This window comes from Boleophthalmus pectinirostris, unplaced genomic scaffold, assembly GCF_026225935.1.
Source record: "Boleophthalmus pectinirostris isolate CB_2022bp ecotype Guang Dong unplaced genomic scaffold, ASM2622593v1 HiC_scaffold_4, whole genome shotgun sequence".
In the NCBI taxonomy this organism is placed as follows: domain Eukaryota; kingdom Metazoa; phylum Chordata; class Actinopteri; order Gobiiformes; family Gobiidae; genus Boleophthalmus; species Boleophthalmus pectinirostris.
Window position 1 is genome coordinate 38,311,821 of NW_026571353.1, and position 21,538 is coordinate 38,333,358.

Consider the following 21,538-nt stretch of genomic DNA (forward strand, 5'->3'; position numbering starts at 1 on the left):
AAGATGCAAAAACGAGACACAGTGACAATATACTGTGTCTGTACTGGGGTAAAATACACTTTGCTCAGATATATGTGGAAAAAAATCTGGTACAGCACTAAGGCGTTTTTATTCCAATGGATTTCAATGAAGGCTGAGCGATTAATCAAACTGTAATTGAAATCGCAATTCAGTCATGTCACAATGGTCAGTGATCAGATTTTGAATGGATAAGCCTCCGAAAAACGCTGTGGTTTGGGGCAGACAAAGACTCTGGAGAACAAATTTGACCTTTTTGTGTCATGGTGTTGTAATTGCTCATTCTTCCAGCAGTGGTCAGTGGTAGAAAATGTTTCAAAGATGGTTGAACTATTTTTGAAATCAAGAAATTCTGGCTCTCATCCACAAGCCGTAAAAACAAGGGCAGTGTCACGCTCCTCTCTCGTAATAAATCCTCATGACTCAAACCGGTTCCAACAGACTAAACTCGGCTTCTGGATGTTACCACAGACCATATATAAAGAAGTGGACTAAGTGAGCGTGACGTCAAACAGTGTTCGGCTCCAGTCAAGTGAAGCTCATCAGGGCTGCAAGTTATAGATCTTTTTCACAACAGCCAGAAGTTTCCCCGCTGTAGTTTCTGTGGCAAAATATCTGTGGAAATGTCTAGTGTGTTCTCCACCGGCTTCGTAAATCTGCCCCATCAACAAATCTTCAACCAACAAGCTCCACAAAGGATAAACATTCTAACGTGAAGAATTTATCCACAACTATCAAGAGAAGAAAGACCAAAACTTAAAGGAAACAACGACGTCGCATTAGTGACACACTGAACAAAACTAACATTATAGTCATGAATAAAACAGAAGGAACTTGTTCACTCAGACTGACTCTACAATTAGAATTAAAAATCGATTTCGTGATGTCAGTATTAGCATAAATAGAGAGATTTGTGGAGTTCGAATGCGAAACATCTTTAGGACACCATAACGTTAGTTTTGCTCAGTAGTTCACGAATGAGTTGTCGTTGTTCGCCTTTAAGCTTTCATCTTTCTTACCTTGATAGTCGTGGATAAATTCTTCACGTTAGAATGTTTATCCTTTGTGGACCTTTTACTTAAATATTGTTGTTTTTGATGTATTTACTTTCTAATATAGCTTATTTATTATTGTTTTTATCTCTCCCTGGATCACTGGGCCTCAGGGAGCACATTTCGTTCTGTCATGTGTTTCTCTCGTATGCTTGAATGACAAATAAAGAACCTTAACCTTGTTGGTTGAAGATTTGGTGATGGGGCAGATTTATGAAGCTGCTGGAAAATACAGAAAATACTGACATTCACACACATTTTGCCAGAGAAAAACATTAACCGCAAGTTCCACAAACCTACAGCTCGACACTTCCGGCCGTTGTGAAGAAGGTCTACAGCGCCTAATTTGGAATCGACTTCCATATTTGGAATTCTGACCGAGAGTATCATAGCAACCAAAGAGCCAATCCAGAGTGAGGCTGTTGACGGTAACGCTCCTTTCTTGCACGGGGAAAAAAGGCACCTGATTGGTCTGTTATTAATGTTAATCGTAATAATTAAGATCTTAAATTACAGACAAAACTGTGATCCTGACCCAATTTTTATTTCACTTGGAGCGGGTGAATAATATTAACAAAATGACAGGCCTGACAGCAATAGTAACAAAGAGGAGTCGTCGATGAAATACTGGCATTCAAAACGTTTAACACTGACCATTAGACGTAACTGAATCTCACTTGAGTTAAACTTGATGTAGTAAATGGTTGGTTTTGGAGTTTTGGACTTTATCTGTTTACTAACGTAAAACACAGCCTTTATACAAACATTTAAGAGCTTTTTTAGAGACATTTTATAACAAAACTTTTCAATCAATCAGGAAGATGCAAAACACATTCTCCAAAAGAAACAGAAAACAGAGCACATGTAAGTAAAGCAATGAAGCGAGTGAGTGTTTAGTGAACAGTGAGATGGAAGAGAGGAAAACAAAGAGACGAGGAGAGAGGAGAGATACAAACCCGACCTAAACCACATCCACTCAAAAACAAAAGACGACTACACACAGGCCAATCGGAGCAGAGCTAACCACAGCTCTTCAGCCAATCAGCACGCAGCGTTTATTTACGTCGAGACACAAACTAAAACTTCCCCAGAGTCTGACCAAAACACAGGACCGGCCGCTGAAGCCATCGGACAAACAGACGTTCCTCTCCTCTCAGAACATGGCTCTGAAACACATGACTAAACCTTGTGACTAAACCAGCATCCTGATGTCAAATTCTGTCAGACGCCGTTTTAATTTAAAATGCAGACAACAGGAGATACGCATTAGTGTAATTTACCCAATGTGGGACAAATAAAGGTGCTCTCTCTTATGTTAACATTACAAAAAAGCGCTTCATCACTTCCGTCAAAATCTGAAATAGCTCAGAAGTACGGTCATGTTTATCAGAAAGAAAATCAGAACAAATATTATGAAATTTTGTAAATCTGTTAAAGGGGTGGAGCTCTGGAACAACTTTACAGAAAGACCTAAAATTGTGCACCAGTCTCTTTACTTTAAAAAGAAGTGTAAATGTTTAACTCTGGGCAGGTACATGAATTATGACACTTAGTTTGCGCTGTAGGACTTTGCTGTACAGTTACTGACTTGTTTGTTTCCTGTCGCTGTATTTATGAAGATGAACTGGTGTCAAGACGACGCTCTGACGAAGGAATAAAGGGTGGACAGAATAAGCTCAAGCTTCAGCCGACGCCTTTTCAGTCTGTGTATGTTCTGGATCTGTGGCGCCAATCAAAATCAATCGGCCGTCTGTCTCCACGAATAAAGTTTTACATAGTTTAGATTGAAAAGCAAATCCGTAAAAGTGTTTATGTAATCTAAAAACATTAAAGTGTACTCTCAGGTAGGGGTGTGCAAAAATATAGAAGTATCAATATATCGTATCGTTTAATGTGATGATACAGTGTCGATATCGAAGACTGCTGTATCGATATATCGCCAAGAGTATTTTGGTATATTTGGTATTTGGTATATTTTACTAAATTATAGTTTTGTTGCTTGTTCGAAGGAGGGAAACTCGTTTATGTGACACATTTGACATTTTCACTGTTTTGATGATTAAAATGAACAAGAAGTGGTTTCACAAAGACTTTTAGTATCACAGCCATGATTTAGCCTTTATTTTTACTGAACCATATCGAATTGATCTGAAATATATATCGAAATGGAATCGTACCGTATCAAGATATGTATCGCATCATCGCCTATGTATCGATGTACCGTATCGTATCGGCAACTTCTGAATGATTCCCAGCCCCACTCTCAGGTCAGTTGGCTTCGTTTTATTCTATACTTTATTTGCTTAGGTTTATTAGCTGTTCAATCATGTTTGAACAAACTGTACTCGCTTCAAGTTCAAATAAAGCCTCACTGTGATTGAACTTAAACCTCCACAAGCCTAACTCTGATATGATCTCCTGTTTGTTTCCATGGAAATGCCGTTCCTCTGGGTTTAATATTCCACAATATGGGATAAACTTTTCTATTTCCATGGAGACAGTTCTGAAGTATATGAACTTTCTACTTCCATGGAATCATACATGTGACAAATCCAGAGGGTTATGGGGCGTTGCTTTAATGTGTAAAAGAGAATGATGGCATAATACAGATGAAGTTTGTCCATTTTTGTTGCTGTAGTGAGACTCGTGCACAAGGACATGTGGGCAGTCAATGCTGACGCTAATTTAGAGCTCCAGATAATGAAGAGGACCGAAGCTACAAACTGAACTGCTCTTTTTGGATGAATAAAGTTGTTGATTGAAAACTGCTCTCATTCTGACGGAGGAGAGGAATAAACATGACAAACTCCAGCTCAAACTCAGAGCCAGGCTTACACTAATCCAAACTCAAGTGAACCAGGCTCATTTGACCCAGGCTTAGCAGAGCTCGGGTTTACCGCGTCGAATGATGCCTCTGTACACCGACTCTGCAACACATCACAAATCTGCAGCTTTAGCCGCGCTGCTAACACTTCCACACAGTCAAAAGCACTGAGCTAAAGCTGAAACTACTGCCTTTCCATTAGAACAGGCTGAAGAAGCTAACGCTAAAGGCTAATGAAGCTAACAAAGCGATTCAAGCTAACAGGAAGCACTCAGGAAACAGCAGAAAGTAAACGCTGCTGAACAGATGTTTAAATAAAGTTTGTCTCTTGAGAGCTTCTTGGATCTGAAACTGGAGGAAGATTTCACTGGAAGACAGAGTGAAACGCTACAGCTGAGCAGTTAAAATCGGGCTATAACCGAGAACTGTTAGCTTTAGCATTAGTGTAGTTTATAGGTAGTGATGCCTTATCATCTCATATATCTTATATTATTATTATTATACATTGAGTCATAATTGGTAAATTACTCTCCTGAGTCTCTCGAGTTTTGTGTTTTGATTTTGGTTGCTGCATAGAAAACAAAAACCTGCATCGTTACTGAACGTTCTTGAATCTCCACAAACCTGACTCATATTTGGCCTCCTGTTTATTTCCATGGAAATGTTCCATTGGGTATAAAACACTGTATGGAGGTAAAACAGTTCCATAGGGGGGTGTAAATATATGAAAATACTGATATATCCATCATTTAATGTGATGATACAGTATCGATATCGTGGGCTGCTGTATCGATAAATCTCCAACAGTATTTTTTTAGTATATTTCACTAAATTATTTTGTCACAGCTACAGTTTTGTTGTTTGTTCAGAGGAAGGAAACTCGTTCATGCGTCACATTTGACATTTTCACGGTTTTGATTATTAAAATGTTTGTGTTTCGTATGAACTTTGCACAAGAAGTGCCATGATTTAGTCTTTTTTTTTTTATTGAACCGTATCGAATCGATTTGAAATGTATTGTGTCAAACCAAAAGTGCACTGTATTAAGGTATGCATCTTATCGTGGCCTGTGTATCGAGGTATGTATGGTTTTATCTTTACATTTCCATTCATAGAGCTCTGGAGGGAGACGGACTAAATACTTGGAACAGTGCACAATTTACATGAACCTTAACAGGAAAGATGCATTGTGCCAGGTTGTAGCATCAGTATTAATTTCCACCTGTCGTCCGTGGGCAGGTTCATTGATTGATTGTATTTAATTGACCAACTGTTCTTACTGGAGACATGTGTATGTTTTGGGTTGTAACATAGTCAATCTAGGATAACGACGTTAATAGCGATAGCAATAAAGTTTAAGTGTTTAAGTGTATGTTTGAATTTATTAGTTTATTTATTAGTTTAGTTCTGGGTGAACAGATGTTTTTATGCCATTGTCCAGTGAAACCTCCTCCTGTATCATTTCTAAAGGTCTAAAGCAGCAGCAGCAGCAGCAGCAGCAGAGTCCCTACCTCCCACAGTCAGAACTCTGATCCTCTCGTTGAACACTGACACGTCTGGTCCAGCGGGGGGCAGTGGAGAGACACCCATACCATTAGAATACAATTCACATGACAACAGGCCAGCAGGCACCACATGGCAACCGCAACTCAGACGTAACGCAGCCAGAAACAGAGCCAAACTAAACCATGAAGTACAACTCTGAACCCTTCTGAGTACAGTTTGGATCGATTACTGCTGTTTTTGTTCTGGGGTACCTGATTTTCAAATGTTGAACGGAAGAAGTATTTAAACTACCCCTCGTCTAGTCCCTATCCCTCTCTAACCCTTTGGCACTTCGAGTATTCACATGCATGAGTTTTCAGACACGTGCACGGCTTCAGAACAGCTTTTTCAGACAGACATGAAGCAGGCCCGAGGGCACACAGCAAACACACTCGCATCCAGAAGAGAAAGTGACGCACACGGCTCGTTCATCCAGGTTTGCGATCGATAAACGGCGCACAGCGATCTGAGACAAGTCAGGTACCCCAGGTTAAAGGGGAGGTCATTTGGGTTACAGAAACAGAATTCATATCATCTTCTTGCTGAATTGTTCCATTTCCAAAGGAGAGGTCTTCTGCATTTGAGGCACAAGTAAACAGCCGTGACTGGATGGGCCGTAAACTCACTGGAGTGTGCGCTGGTCCCAGGCCGTCCTCGCCTGGAATCCAGAATACACACTTCTCCAGGACTTTCTGAAGGTGAGTCTGATCACCAGTGAATCTCCCCGAGTGACTGTGATTGACAGGTTGATTACCCAATCAGGGACACACATGGTCCGCCTGCATCAAAGCACATGCCGCTGCTTACGAGGAAAAAACGTGATAAGATGTCACAGGGGACTTTTGATGGAATTTTATATTGTGGAAAGATTTCTCTCAATCTGTCTCTGGGTAAATGAATGTGATGTCCCAGACCCAGACCAGTCATTAGCATGTGTAAAGGCTCAGCAGACACAACTGTCCCACCCCCAGGAAACTGTGTGTTGTCTTAGCTGTCCTCATATGATTATCAAAAGGCTGTGAAACAAATGTCACTCTGCTTTGATATGTATGTAACTTGTATTTCTGTATAAATACTCAGAGCTCAGATGCTCTGGGGCTCTGGGGGGAGATACTCAGGAGATGGAGAGAAGGGCTGACTGGAGAGAGGAGACTCGAGAGGGGCTGTTGGTCTCTGGCCAGGGCAGGATCGGGTTAAGGCCCTGTCCATATCTGATGTAACAAAAATAAACCTTTATCTGTATTCCAAAAACTCATTGGGCTTCGCAAAATTGATTTATTATTTATAAACAAGAGATATATTATTTTTCACACAACAGACTGAAAAACACGGAGGATTTCTACAGAACCAATGAGCCAAGCACTAAACTCTGTTCATCTGACAGGGTTTTCAGGCCGGCAGACTGTGCTGGTTCCTGCACTTAATTTCGAACTGACTCACGTGTTCACGCTGATAATTAGAGCATTTGGGAACCAAGTAAAACTTGGTTTTTTCCAAGCAAACAGTGACAACACAGTAGATGTCAGCAGGTTCATCCGGGTCACATGAGGTAAAATAAACACACAAAAAAACCTTTGTGTGGAACATGGTGGAATAATCAAGTGCCAAGAAGACAGCAGTGGTCAGCGGAGGAGAACAAATATTTGCTGGATCCGTGATTGTTATTTTCTTTGCCGTGACGTCCGCTTTCATACGGCCTTGCTCTTATTTAGTGACAAATCCACACCCTGTGTCAATGACACGTCATGGGTTCACATAAACGGTTTGAACCCAGGTCGTTCACCTGTGAGCACTTTGGTTCCCAGTGTAACTGGTGCAGGAACCAGCACCGGCCGGCCTGAAAACAGCTTCAGAGAGAAACATGTGACCAGTGAGCTCCTTTGTTTCAAAAGCCAGTCAAATGCATTCCTGTTTACAGAGAAAAAATATTCTTCTACAAAAATGATCAGTAAAAGTCAATGGGACTTAATAGAAAATACACTTGGCACCAGTGTTCCCTCTAAGGTCAAGACCAGTGGCGTCGCACTCCCCGGGCTCACTTTTGTTCCCGGGGGACATGTCGATGTTGCTCACAGAGGTCCAAGGAACGCTCAGGGAGTTAGTGTGTTTGCTCAGATAGATGAAAAATTTGGGCTCCAAAAAGCGCTACGCAGTCTAAACTACAGGTGCAAGATTTTTGAAGACAGTTCTTAGCGGAGGATATTCAGCCGGCACTGAGGCTTTGACGAGGTAAGAAAGAGACACCGGGTGCACCCAAAAATGTGCTCTGAAATGTGAAGGAAACACAGATGAGTGCCACCTGGAGCGAGAGTAGAACAGTGATGTGGCGTGTGGCGTGTGTCGTGTCGACACCATCACCTCTTCAAGTTTGGAAAATGCAATTCCGATCTCCAAAAATGCACCAGTAAAATAAGATTCAATGAGTTTTTTTCCAAAAGTCCTTGGTGTCATTTTCACAGATTAGAATATTAAGATTTTAGATTATTTCAGGAATCCCAAGTCGAGAGTTTAAACTGGTGTGTTCTTACCTTTGCCGAGTTTCCACAGTTGGTTAGCGCGTTTTTCAGAGGCTCTGTCTGTAACCCAAATACTGCTCTAAAACTGACACTTGGAGTTTTTTTTATTCAGCTAAAATAAAGATAGTATTTGAAGCTTCATCTTAAGAGCAAAAAACAAGAACCAAAAAACACCCAAACTAAATCCAAACCATAACTTTTGGCAATTTGATTCCGCTAAACGTTACCAGGGTATAATGTTGTTTCCTCATCAAAACATACAACTCCTGTTTTGTTTCTATTTAAGGACAAAGGATAATTTGCAGGATGTTCTGGAGGAGGACACAAAATTATAATGCGGTAAAAGATCAGTTCAAACACGATAGCACCTTAAACTGAATCACTGGCCAGAACAAAGCAACAAACCAAAACAAAGCACTAGTCCCTGTTAAAACCTCACAGTTTCACACATTTAAATAAAGAAACAGAGAGTCTAGGTTCAGAAGAAGGCTGTGGAGAAAGGCCAGGACTAGGCCAGGACTAGGCCAGGTCCAGTCCGGTTTCAGTCCAGGTCCAGTCCAGGTCCAGTCCAGGTCCAGTCCAGGTCCAGTCCAGGTCCAGTCCGGTTTCAGTCCAGGTAAGATCTCCATGGAGACAAGCAGGTGGTGAACCCACCAACAAAAAAGTTATAGTGCACATTTAAAAGAAATCTTAACTAGGGCTAAACCAAACCCTGAGAGACTTTACACGGAGGTTTTCTGAGAAAATGCCGCCACACACTACAGGATTTTTTGTTCATAAACGATTTTTAAATGTGCAATAAAAAGTGCACAGAACAGACACGAGGAGAATCTGATGAGACTTACAATCTCCGATCACAACGACTGCAGTGGGATCTGTCTGTAGACCACAGGATATACAGTTTTGAGCATGATTGTGTCAGTTCAGATTAGGGATGGGCATGATTAATTGATCATTAAGAATTTCATCGATTACGTTAATTTTAATCGACAAACCGAATGTAGGTTGCTGTGCGTAGTGTGACCAAACTGGTCCGTACATGTAGCTCTCTGCACTCAGAAGGAGACACAAACAGAAACATTCAGTCAGCCTGCAACGTACCGAAGCACAAATGCGTGTTTAACAATGACTTGTACAAGAAATTCCACGCTTTCCGTTGCGTTCGGACAAGTGTGAGTCCATGTGCACAGTGTACAAAGCAGGAACATACGTTTCGGTGTTCAGTGGGAAAAAGTTTTTCCAGGTGAGAGTCGCGCAATTTCGATGACGAGTTCCCACCTCCCACCCTCCATACGGTGTCCTGGATTTGACAAGCGCAAATCTGGTCACACTGACCTGTATTCCACTGAGTCATGTCTTTTAATCCAACAGAAATTGACCGCATCAATGCACAAGAGCTATAGTTTTATCTTCGCTTAGTTTATGCAAATTAGCGATGCGGTTTTAAGTTTTGTTTCTGTGAGATTTGCACAAAACTGAATTAAACACATTATAATGTCAAACGGGCTGATGTGGCTCTAGAGTCATTACGGTTTATATGTCGTAAAGTTGAGTTTATTTATGCAGATTAGTGCAGATAGTAATAATAATGATGATCATTTTAATATAAAAACGTTAATGATTAATCGATAATCGATCGTTAATTCTTCCGACGATCGATTAAGAAAATTTCATCGAATGCCCATCCCTAGTTCAGATACGTGATTTTTAAAGCATAAAAGATCGGAGATAAAGTCCACAGGAAGTAGAGTCACTATGGTTAATCTGCAGCTTCACCGCGATCCGTGCGCTGTGTGGATGTAAACAGACACACGTGAGGAACTACTCCCACCTTTTTACTTTTAAAGAACGACTCAAATTGGATTCACAGCACTGTTTTGTGGACCGGGGTCATTATTTGTGGAGGACAATTTCTATGGATAATGTGGATGAGATGCTGCAGTGTAAATTTACCACTTTATGAGAGGTGAGGAATAAAGTCTTCTCATTATTTTCGTTATTTCCCGAGTTTGTATCTTGCGTTTCTGTTTTTGTCACTCTGTCTGCCCCTGACGCTCTGTTTTGTTTGCTGTTATCGTAGCGTTGCTGATGTTTGGTGGTTACGATCTGACGGAGCAGCTCAGAGTCACACTGACACAAAAACTTCTCCCGGAGGGAACTCAGGGAGAAGAAATCACAGCCAAAATCAGGCAAATTCTCCTGTAGTGTGTGGTGGCCTTTAGTTAATATTTGATTGTCACTGTGGTCTAATAAACCAAGGGTCAGCTGTTAAGGAGAGATAATCCGTCTTAAGGTCCAGTCCACAGCCTTCAACTAAGCCCCAGCCCAGATAAACACAAGGTATAAAGAAGCAGAGAGAGCAGAGCAGGTTAAGGTGGAATGAGGTTAGGGCGGTCTAGGTCCTGTCCTGGTTTAAGTCCTCGTTTAGTGCTGGTTCGGTCTAAGTTTATGTTCATGTCTGGGTTCTGAGAGGAGCAGTTTTAAGGTGGAGTGGTTTAGTCCTTGGTTTAGTTCCTTGGTCCAGTCCCCGGTTCAGTCTCTGGTTTAGTTCCTTGGTTTTGTTCCTTGGTCCAGTCCCCGGTCCAGTCCCCGGTCCAGTCCCCGGTCCAGTCCCCGGTCCAGTCCCCGGTCCAGTCTCCGGTCCAGTCTCCGGTCCAGTCCCCGGTCCAGTCCCCTCCCCGGTTCAGTTCCCAGTCCAGTCCTTGGTTCAGTCTCTGGTTCAGTCTCTGATTCAGTCTCTGATTCAGTCTCTGATTCAGTCTCTGATTCAGTCTCTGGTTCAGTCCTTGGTCCAGTCCCTTGTCCAGTCCCTTGTCCAGTCCCTGGTTCAGTCCTGGTTCAGTCCGGGTTCAGTCCCTGGTTCAGTCCCTGGTTCAGTCCCTGGTTCAGTCCGTGGTTCAGTCCCTGGTTCAGTCCGTGGTTCAGTCCGGTTCAGTCCCTGGTTCAGTCCCTGGTCAGTCGTGTTCAGTCCGTTCAGTCCGTTTAGTCCCTGGTTCAGTCCGTGGTTTAGTCCCTGGTTCAGTCCGTGGTTTAGTCCCTGGTTCAGTCCGTGGTTTAGTCCCTGGTTTAGTTCCTTGGTTTAGTCCCCGGTTCAGTCCGTGGTTTAGTTCGTTGGTTTAGTTCGTTGGTTTAGTTCCTTGGTCCAGTCCTCGGTCTAGTCCCGGTTTGGTCCACAGCCTTCAGCTCAGTCCCGGTCCGGTCAAACCCGTGTTACAAAGAGGCAGAGAGAGAGAGAGAGAGAGGAGCAGTTTAAGGTGGAATGGAGGGCTTAAGGCGGAATGATTACCCAGCTTGTCGGAGGACGTGATAATGTCAGTGGGAACACAAGAGTCGAGATCGGCGTCCATGATGCCCAACGGGTCCAGCTGAGCCACATGGTGCCCGCGGATCTACGGCAGGGGAGGAGGCACAAAAACAAAGAGCAACCACCCACCGGAGAGGGGGAGAGAGGGAGAGAGAGACAGGAGGGGAGGAGAGGAGGGAAGGGGTAAGAGGAGAAGGAGAGAGAGAGAGAGGAGGGGTAAGAAGAGAGAGGAGAGGAGGGGAGGAGAGAGAGGAGGGTAAGGAGGGGTAAGAAGAGAAAAAGAGAGGGAGAGAGAGGAGGGCAGAAGGGGTAAGAAGAGAAGAAGAAAGAGGAGGGGAGGAGAGGAGAGAGAGGAGGGGAAGGGGGGTAAGAAGAGAGGGAGATAAGAAGAGGGGGAGAGACAGGAGGGGTAAGAAGACAAGAAGAGAAGTACAGAGAGGAGGGGAGGAGGAGAAAGAAGAGAAGAAGAGGGGGAGAGGAGGAGAGAGGAGGAGAGAGGGGGGAAGAAAAGAGGGGAGGGGTAAGAAGAGAAGAAGAGGAGGAGAGAGGAGAGAGAGAGAGAGAAGAGAAGGAGAGGAGAGAGAGAGGAGAGAGGAGAGGAGAGGAGAGGAGAGAGAGAGAGAGAGAGAGAGAGAGAGAGAGAGAGGAGAGAGGGGTAGGAAGTGAAGAAGGGGGGGAGTAAGAAGGAGAGAGAGGAGGAGAAAGAGAAAGTCAGAGGACGAGAGAGAGAACAAACGAGAAAGAGGAGGTTAAAGTTGAAAAGAGAGAAGTGAAAGAGGCGGTGAAAGAAGAAGCAGAGGAGCAGAAAAGAGCAGAGAGAGAGATAAGAGGAGGGAGAGAGAAGAGAGGGCGTGAAAGAAGAGGAGAGAGAGATAAGGAGAGAGAAGAGAGAGAGTGGGGGAAGGGGGAGAGAAAGAGAGAGAAAGACCGAGAGAGAAAAAGAAGGACGGTGAAGTAAAGGGGGAGAAAGAGAAAAAGAGAAAAGAGTAAGAAAGTGAGAGGAGGTTAGAGGAGGAAAGAGAGAAGTGAAAGAAGAAGCAAAAGAGCAAGAAAGAAGACATAAGAGGAGGGAGAGAGAGAGAGTGAAAGAAGAGGAGGGAGGGATAAGAAGAGAAGAGTGGGAGAGAGAGCGGGGAGGAGAGTGAGGAGAGTGAGCAGAGACAGAGAGGGGAGAGAGAGAGGAAGAGAAAGAGGGAGGAAGAAGTAGAGGGGGAGAAAGAGAGAGAAAGTGAGACAGAAGAAATGAGAAAGAGGAGGTTAGAGGAGGACAAAGAGAAGTGAAAGAAGAAGCAGAAGAGCAAGAAAGGAGAGAGAGAGAGAGAAAGGAGAGACGAGGGAGGGGAAGAGAGGGATAGAGGAAGAGGGAGGGAGAGAGAAGACGGAGAAAGCGAATGAAAGCATGACGAGGTGAACGCAAGGATGGAAAGAGCAAGGGGGGGGGAAGTGCAACGAAACAAAAGAAAAGAGCGGAAGAAGCGAAGCGGCCGTCGTTGCGGTGAGAGTGAGACGGGCGGAGGTGAGGGCGGGTGAGACAGGTGGAGGTGACGGGGGGTGACAGGTGACAGGTGACAGGAGAGGGGGGGTGGCGGTGGTGGGTGGGTGGAGGGGGGCACCGTTAGCATCACAGTCCCAAACGTGGCGTCCGGAGCTCACCCACGTCCTGGAAGCCGGACACGGGAGCCTCGTCGAAGTTCACGCAGCTGATGCCCAGAGGGTCGAGCTGCGCCGAGTGATGCCCGATCACCTGCCCGTCGCCGCGGCAACAAGGACACACGTGCAATATACAGAAACATGTGCGATATACAGAAACATGTGCAAATAAAATACAGAAGTAGAGGAGAAATACAAACACTGCGGGACATCATCCAAAGAACTAAGATTTAAAAGTGCTTCATAACAGTTATTTTTCATGTACCGTATTTTTCAGACTATAAGTTGCACTTTTTTTCATGGTTTGGGTGTTTCTTGTGACGTATACTCTGGTGCGACTTATATATTAAAATGTATAATTTCACATCCAAACACAACGGATTCCAGGCACTCCAAAACAGTAGAATGAATTAACACATTGCACCAGGAAAAATATAATTAAAAGGCCTTTATTTGAATGGCCAAAGCCAACATGTTTCGACCTTAACTGGTCTTCATCAGGGCTTAATTGATTAAATATTATAATTTAATTTAAGCCCTGATGAAGACCAGTTAAGGTCGAAACATGTTGGCTTTGGCCATTCAAATAAAGGCCTTTTAATTATATTTTCCTCATGCGATGTGTTAATTTTTTCTACTGATTTGGAGTTGCCTGGAATCTGTTGTGTTTGAGTTTTGACCCTTTTTTCCAAGAGCACCCTCTATTTGCTCCTACTGATTAGAACACCTGCAGCAAACAGCCACATTTTTGTTCTTAATATATAGTATAATTTCACATTATTTTTATTTTATTTATTATTTTTCACGTTATTTTCACATTGACAGCCTCGAGGGGGCGCTCTAGTCTTGTGTGTCAGTATCGGCTGCTCCTGTTCCTCCTGTACCACTGTCTCTACTCTACTTGGCTCTTGGCTCTACTGCGCATGTCTCCTGCAGAAAGAGTCTCTGTCCTGTCTGTATCATGTCAGTGTCTCGTAGAATTTCAGCAGATTTCAGATTCTCTCAGGGGGCGGGGATAGGTGTATCGATCAGGTCTGAGTGGATGTCCGGCTACTGAAGTTTGAGACGTTTCTTCTCGTCATTTCCGCACTCATCTGATTTAACGCATACGGCGCATTAAGACGTATCCCACTCACTAATTTTTATTTACCATCAGAACTTATTTCATCACACGGAGATAAACTGTTAATCGTATTTTGCAGATTACAAGCTGCAAGTCGTGAAATCTGCAGCTGAAAACAGTAATCGAGCAGCAGAAAGAAAGTTTGGAGTGAGTGAGAAACTTGTGAGGGACTGGGGAAAAGTGGAGGATACTTGAACTGCAGTGAAGAAAACATTGCTCATTGCTCACCGCGGGCTAAAAGACAGATTTGACTAGAGTTGGCGGTGTTGCTCAGAAGTGACACTGAGGATGAAGATGGATTGAATGGATTTAGTGATTTGGAGTGAGATGGAGAGTTTGGTAAACGTGTTCTGTTATGTTTATATAGATATCTATTCAGCTTGTTGTTTTCTGTTCTGTTGTTATTACTGTAACTTGTGTTTCAAGATGAAATGTCGGTTTCTGGTCTCTGATTTATTAAAATACATTTCCCCCAAAAATGCGATTTATATGTTTTTTTTCTTCTTCATTACACATTTTTTGTCTGGTTCAATTTATACTCCGGAGCAACTTATAGTCCAGAAAATACGGTAGTTCCCTGTTGTGCCTCACCAAAAACAATTAATTTAAGCAAAGAGACTTGAGATTGGATATAATGAGATGGCCCATGATATTACTGAGACTTTTGATGAGATTTCAGCCATCGTTACATCCCTAGCATTTATCAAAATGTAAACTCAAGTCCTGTAAGTAACTGCAGCAGGATTTTTTTTTTTTTTACTATTAATGATGCGATTGATTGATGAATTATAAACTACTAGACCAGGAGTGTCCAAATACGAGGCCCCCAACTGTCCACTTTTGACTACATAGTGTGTTAATTTTTACTTCAATAGCATCACACTGCTTTGTGTTAAAGGCCTAAAATTACTGTTCCAAGCCTTATAACAACGTATCGAGGTTCTGTCAGCTTTCATTCCTCACTTTTCTCTCTCATTTAATGTCTCTTTTTAATTTTTTGATGATTATTTATGTTTTGACTTGTTTGTATTGTGATTTTGATGTATTTCTTATTGTGTGAAGCACTTTGAATTACTTTGTGTGCAAATTGTGCTTTACAAATAAACTTGCCTCGTCTTGCCTGTCATAGCCGAGTAAAAAGCACAATATGAATGACTCACTGTATCAACACATAATATCAATATGAAAAGAGTTTGGACAGCCCTGCTCTAGACTCACCAATCATATCCTCAGACTGTGAGAAAACAAACAGTCTTAGGTTGTCTTAAAGTCTTAAAGAGTGAATGAATACTGTGAGGCTTCAGTAGTATCATGAGTGTAATCTGCAGACAGAATATTTTAAATATTCCCTGTGCGTGTTGACGACAGACTGAATAAATAATAAAGCCGTCTCAGAGTCCAGTCGTACCTGATAGGCCCTGATGAGCGACTGCACCGCCAAATGATCCTCCACCAGCTTCTCCACGTTGGGCTGAGCAGAGACAGCGGCGCCGAGAGGAGAGATCATGGCCGGGCTCAGACCCAGAGGAGACTGGTACGCGGCACCAGGGGGCGCTCCGGCGTTCGCGTTACGGAAAAACACGTCCCATGACTGAAACAGAAAGAGAAATGAGCTGTAGTTTTCCTTCCATCGGCAATTTCTCTGACAAGAACCGTGATTAGATTTAAGATTTTATTTTTTAATAACTGAAATTTTTAGACAAGTCCAGAAGAATTGACAAAGGCAGAAAACTGAAATGATACATTAATACAAGAATCACATTTCAGAACATGTTTGTACTAGAGCCCGACTGATCTATCAGTTGGCCGATATTGCTGATGTGGGCCGATATTTCACGTGGGCATGTTATACCTCGTTATAAATCTTAGACTCTCTACATTATGTTCATTTAATCCAATTTACAGACAGATAAATGTCCTAATATGTGTCTCCGCATCAGTGTTTATCTGTGGAGTCATTTGTCTGTGTGTCAATACTGTCCCTGAACACACCACAGAGTCACGCGCTCTTGTTTACACCCACAGACACAGATCCAAACACTGAGATTATTTTCTTTTTACGGACAATCTGTTTGAGTTTGGATTAAAAGGACATTTATTAGTGCAGACTTGTGATGTGAGAGGAGCCTGTATGAGCGGGAAGTGTTGGAAATATGTCGACTTTGAAGCTAGTTTTGGTCATTTGTTGTTGTTTAGCTGCTGTAGCTCCTGCACATAAACAGGCTGTTTTCTATTGGTCTATTGTAAAGTGACTATATTGGCCATATATTTGTTACTGAACCTGCGTTGATATGTAAATGAGCTGTGAATAGAGGTGTGAATGATGAAATTTGCACATATAATTAATTACCGCAGCACAGGCATTTACGGCTAAAGGCTAATAGCGCTAGTTTCTTTACTAGCTAGTAGTGATGGGTCGGTCGCGAACAAAATGACTCTAAGAGCTAGAGTTTGTTCATGGCTGATTGCGATACAGAGTGTTAAGAACCAGAGCAACCCATGGCCGAGAAACTGTGACAATATTTTTGGGCCGATGGACGAGGACAGATTTTTATTATTCTCCCCAAATTACGTGATTTAAATGTACTACAAAGCCGTCCACAAATTTTAAAGCAGCAGATCGACTAAATGATGATATCCGCCTGTGCTGCACTGTGTAACTTTTCTACTAGAGTGTTTGTCACCTGCTTGACTCCATTGTTTGTTCCTGGAATGTTTCACAGGGCGTTCGCCGCGTATTCCGACATCCCTTCATTACGACGTGCCAGTTTTCTGACACTTTCAGTATCGCTATTCCGACATGTCATGTGTGTGTTTTGGGCTGTGACAGTGTCATCTCATTGAGCTGGCGCAATTTATGGCATTATTTATTCAGGCTAGATGGTGATCGCCTACATGACGAAATGAATGAAGCGCAAAGGGCCCATGCAGCCTCCGTTTTGGATTAGATATTTTTCCGAAGGCTGGCTTATGCATGACTGTTTCCTGCAGCAATCAGTTAATCAGATTTTCCCACTGTCTGAGATCCTCTGCGGCTGAAGTATTCTCTGATCAATTGCTTTGCTCCAGCTCAAGCATCTTATGATATACGGGAGCGCAAAGTATAAAAGGCTGTCACGTTAATATTAATCATGTCGGGAAATTGAAATGTTTGAAAAATAGTAAAGTGCTGCTACTCTGAAAAAAAAAGTAGTGGGATGCTTGAAAAATAATGTTTATGCTGCTACTCCGACAATTAGACGTCAGTGTGTAAATGGCAGCGTGTAACCGTTCCACAGTATGGCATTTCATTTAAGTAACTCCATAGAGACATCACCAGGCCAACTTTGAGGTCAGATCTGTGGAGAAGCGGGCCTGCTCACTGTAAGAAGTACGTTTTTGGGGTTGTTTTGAGAAATAAAAACACCCATATTTCATCAGATAGAAGACATATGTGTTTAATGCCGTACTGTGGAACCTCCCAGGCAAAGCAATAACATCACCGTGGAGATAAGCAGATGGCAGAAAAGTACAAATATCTGCCCCAACTGAGACAGCTCTACTAGGGGTGTGCAAAAATATTGGAATATCGATATATCGTATCGTTTAATGTTATGATACCATATTGATATCGTGGGCTGCTGTATCGATATATCACCAAGAGTATTTTTTGGTGTGTTTTATTAAATTATTTTGTTACAGAGCTACAGTTCTGTTGCTTGTTCAGTGAAAGGAAGCTCGTTTATGCAACACATTTGACATTTTTACTGTTTTGAGGATTAAAATGTTTGTGTTTCATATGAACTTTGCACAAGAAGTGATTTAACAAAGACTTTTAGTATCACAGTCATGATTTAGCCTTTATTTTTTATTGAACCGTATCGAATCGATTTGAATTATATCATATCTAATCGAAAGTGCACTGTATCGAGATATGTATGTGTCGGCAACTCCTTAATGATACCCAGCCCTAATCTCTACTGTAAATACAAAATCTGAGTGGGCCGTCTTATTACCGACTTGTATTGTCCACAAAAAGACAAATATTGTAAATCCCAGAGAAAGAGAACAGAGCGTCCACAGATTGTTATTAAACTGCTTCATACGCGCCGTGGTATGAATCTAAAAATAACTGTAACCCGCGGCAACGCACTGAGACACTGTGTACCCTGCAGCAGGAACACCCCTCCACAGTAAAAGTCCTCCTCTTTCACTATAAAAGTCCTCGTCTTTCACAGTAGTAAAGCCTGACGCGTTCACCTGGAGCTTTCGTTAATGTCAAATTTAAAGCCGTCGTGGTTAAACGTGTCCTCTGCGTTTGACCCGTGTGTGTGTAAGTGTCTCTGGATTGAACATGTCAGGAGCAGTGTGACCCGACAGAACTCGATGTCCTGGTTCTGTGTAAAAGCTGCTCCTCTGCAAACATGTTCTGAAACGCGCAGGATCCTTGGATCAGTTTCAAGTTTAGATTTCAGCGTCTCACATGTGAATCCTCTTTTATTTAACTTTTTTTTTTTTTGCAGGAGCAGTCGGTGTCAAAGGCATAAATTGTCTTGTCAGTAATTACACTTTCTGAAAAAAACAAAACAAAACAAAAACAAAACAAATTCCAAACACGTCACAGTGACAGGCCCGGATATGACATAACCTATTTGTTATTAAACATTTCTGTGTAATAGTCCAGAGCTGTCAGGGCAAGCTGATCCCTGGTGTGTGTTACAGGTGTGTGTGTGTGTGTGTTACATAATCCTGTGTGACTTTCATTATCTGCAGCACAAGGACACAGGCTCTGGGACAGTCCACACGTTTGACCCACATCAGGGTTGGGGTTGAGTGGGTGTGGGACGAGTCAAACGCAGAGGACAAATTTTAAGCTGGTCTGGGTGGTCTGCTTTTACACTATTCAGAATGTTCCGTAGTGTACGTTAAACTGGCACATCCGGGAATTTGACTGGTGAGAGACGTTCCCATGCCTTTTTGGGGGAAAAAACAAATGAGCACTTTCATGGACTTGAATGCAAATTAGGGTCAATAAGCGTAATTCAAACAGAACTCCTAGGTGTAGATTATAACACAAAATACATGAAATCAACATGACAACTCAATACATGACCACTTTGCCGCTTGTTGATCGTAAAAGAAATGTACAAAATATGAAAACCTGTCCCTTCAGTCTCTCGTGTACAAAGAGCAACAGCCCCACTCAGAGCCACAAGTGTCTCACCCGGACATTTACTCGTATCTCATTGAATCTCCAGGTAAGAAATAGTTTCCCTGTATTTTTGCGTTTTTATTTGAATTTTAACAGAGTATATTTGACTCACAGGTTCAGATTTAAAGTACGTTATAGCAAGTTAATTCAGAGCTATAACTGCAAAAATGAATCACCGCGGTACTAAAAGGCCCACCGCGATCACCGCACGTGACCAACATGACCCGACCCAGAGTCCTGCACGGGTCCAGGACTAACCCAGGACTAAGGTGCATCCGCATAGGATACCGTCCACGGGTGACTCACAGCAACATGTAGAAGTACAAAGCACAGCCAGAGTTCAACAGTAGCAGCGCTCCTCAACGGGGCTCGTTGGTCAGATGGTCCGGAGGCTCTGTCCTCCATGTGCTGGTTCCAAACGGTGGCGAGCAAGACCAGTCAAAATGACTGGGTCTGAGCGGTACAGTCGTCTGCGCGCTGTTTCCGTGCTGGAGCAAGAATGCGCTGTGGACTACAGGTCCGGGCGCGCTTCCTGTCTCCGCGCTCACCGCGGCTGGTTCTGACGGACAGAAGCGTGAGTCCAGTTTGGTTTGTTATATGTTGTTCTGAGCTTTCCGCGCATTTGGTTCTTCCCGGGGAAAGGGCTCTCAGGTCGAGGCTCCCGCTCCAGCTTCTGAGCCCGGCCTGAACCGGAGCTGCCCCCGCTGGTTCGGGACTCTGGTTTGGATCTAGTCGACTGTATTTCTCACTCTAGGCTAAAAACAGGGACTTTTTTAAGTTGTATCAATTGAATGGGCGATTGCCTATTGCCATGAAATTATTTGGTCAATTAAAAGCCTAAAATAACAAATGTTGGTTGCTGTGTGACCGGGAACACCGGGTCGTCTCTGTGCGTGTAGGTCCCGAACAGGGGTACGCACCCCCAATTTTGACTCACTCTGGACCACACGTTCACACGTACTTGCTCTGATCTTCATGTATACGTTCTCAGTAATGGCCATTGTTGGTAAAATGATTCGAAAATGAATCGCGTCTGCGTCTGGACAACAATCTGTTACTGCGCTGGACGTACAGCGCGTCATTTCAGAGAGGAGACGCGTGTCCTCCCATGAGCATTTCGAATAGTCCGTTTGTCCACTGTCTATGGTTTGGACCGGTTCGCGTTCACACCAGAGGAATCGCACCAAAGTTGGTCATTTGGTGCGGATTCAAGCGAACCGAGACCACCTCTTTTTTGCGCCTCGGTCCGCTTGATTTGGTTCCGGTCCGGTCCGATTGACGCTTTCACACCAACGCAAATGAACCGAACTAACCACTTTTGGTTCGAATGGACCGCACCAATACTGTCGGTGTGAAAACACCTAAGGTGCATCCGCGTAGACCGTCGGGTGACCACAGGCAAAAGGACCGGCGTAAGGCTCCACGCCGCACAGAGGTAAACGCAGCCATCACCCAATCGCGCTTTGTGGACACCTGCTTCTTTTCTTTGGTGCTCGTGTTAGGGGCTCTTAAAGTCCGCGGGTACCCGACCCGGCGCGGGACTCGGACCCGACCCGAGCTGCCACAGTGAGAGCTGGAGAGATGCAGCGGCACTTGTTCCAAAGCCAAATGTTACTTCTCCCACTACAAACGCTATATCCACACAACAACCAAACAAGTGCATCATCACAGAGAGTTTTCAGTGCTGCTGGAAATATTGTAACTCCGGGGGATGTGGGGTGGGGGAGGAGAGTGATATCATTGCATACCACGCTGTTGAGCCGCTGTACCACACCGCAGGAGAAATTCAGAAATTCTCTGACAGTGACAGCCCTACTCAGAGCTAGTATAATTTCTGTCAGAGCCAATAACTACATTTCTGTTTTCTTTGGTCCGATTCATTTTTGGTGTAATTATTTGTGACTTGAAGACTAACGAACAATATTATAATTAAATCAAGATTTTAATAACTAGACCAGTATTTGTTTGCCAGAAAAAGCTGTAACCTGCTCCTCGATTAAAGTGCAGCTGTTTTTGTGGACATGGCAGGGGAATAAATTTCAGCGAAGGTTTCTTAGTTTTATTGTTTGTTCACCCGACCGCACAGCAACTCTTCAGCACGTCTAACGCGAACAACGGTCACTAAGACAGAACATTTTGGCTTTGAGGGATCCTTTTCCCCGTAAAAGGGGCGTAGCGCAAACTATATGCTCTGTGTGACGTGGGTCCGGTTTTGCGTGTGGCCTTGAACATATCTCAGTGGAAACAAGCAGCTGACAACCGTGATAACCGTGATATTATCATTGCGATGTCGTTATAGGATGTAGTTGTGGACA

At 43.3% G+C, this 21,538-nt stretch overlaps 1 protein-coding gene across 5 annotated transcripts in view; it reads right to left on the reverse strand.

Annotated features, from left to right (window-relative positions):
• The window catches only part of ogdha (oxoglutarate dehydrogenase a), a 48,542-nt gene that overhangs the window by 15,576 nt on the left and 11,428 nt on the right, over nt 1-21,538 (reverse strand). For 4 of the 5 annotated variants that reach the window (XM_020931645.2, XM_055162146.1, XM_055162148.1 and 1 more), the window contains exons 3-4: nt 15,441-15,623; nt 11,242-11,344 (exon numbers count right to left, since the gene is read on the reverse strand). In XM_020931645.2, coding sequence (XP_020787304.1) covers nt 11,242-11,344; nt 15,441-15,623 — 286 coding nt within the window. Of the gene's footprint in view, nt 1-4,518; nt 4,538-5,376; nt 5,451-11,241; nt 11,345-15,440; nt 15,624-21,538 lie in introns of all 5 variants that reach the window. The other variant, XM_055162150.1, reaches the window with a different exon arrangement.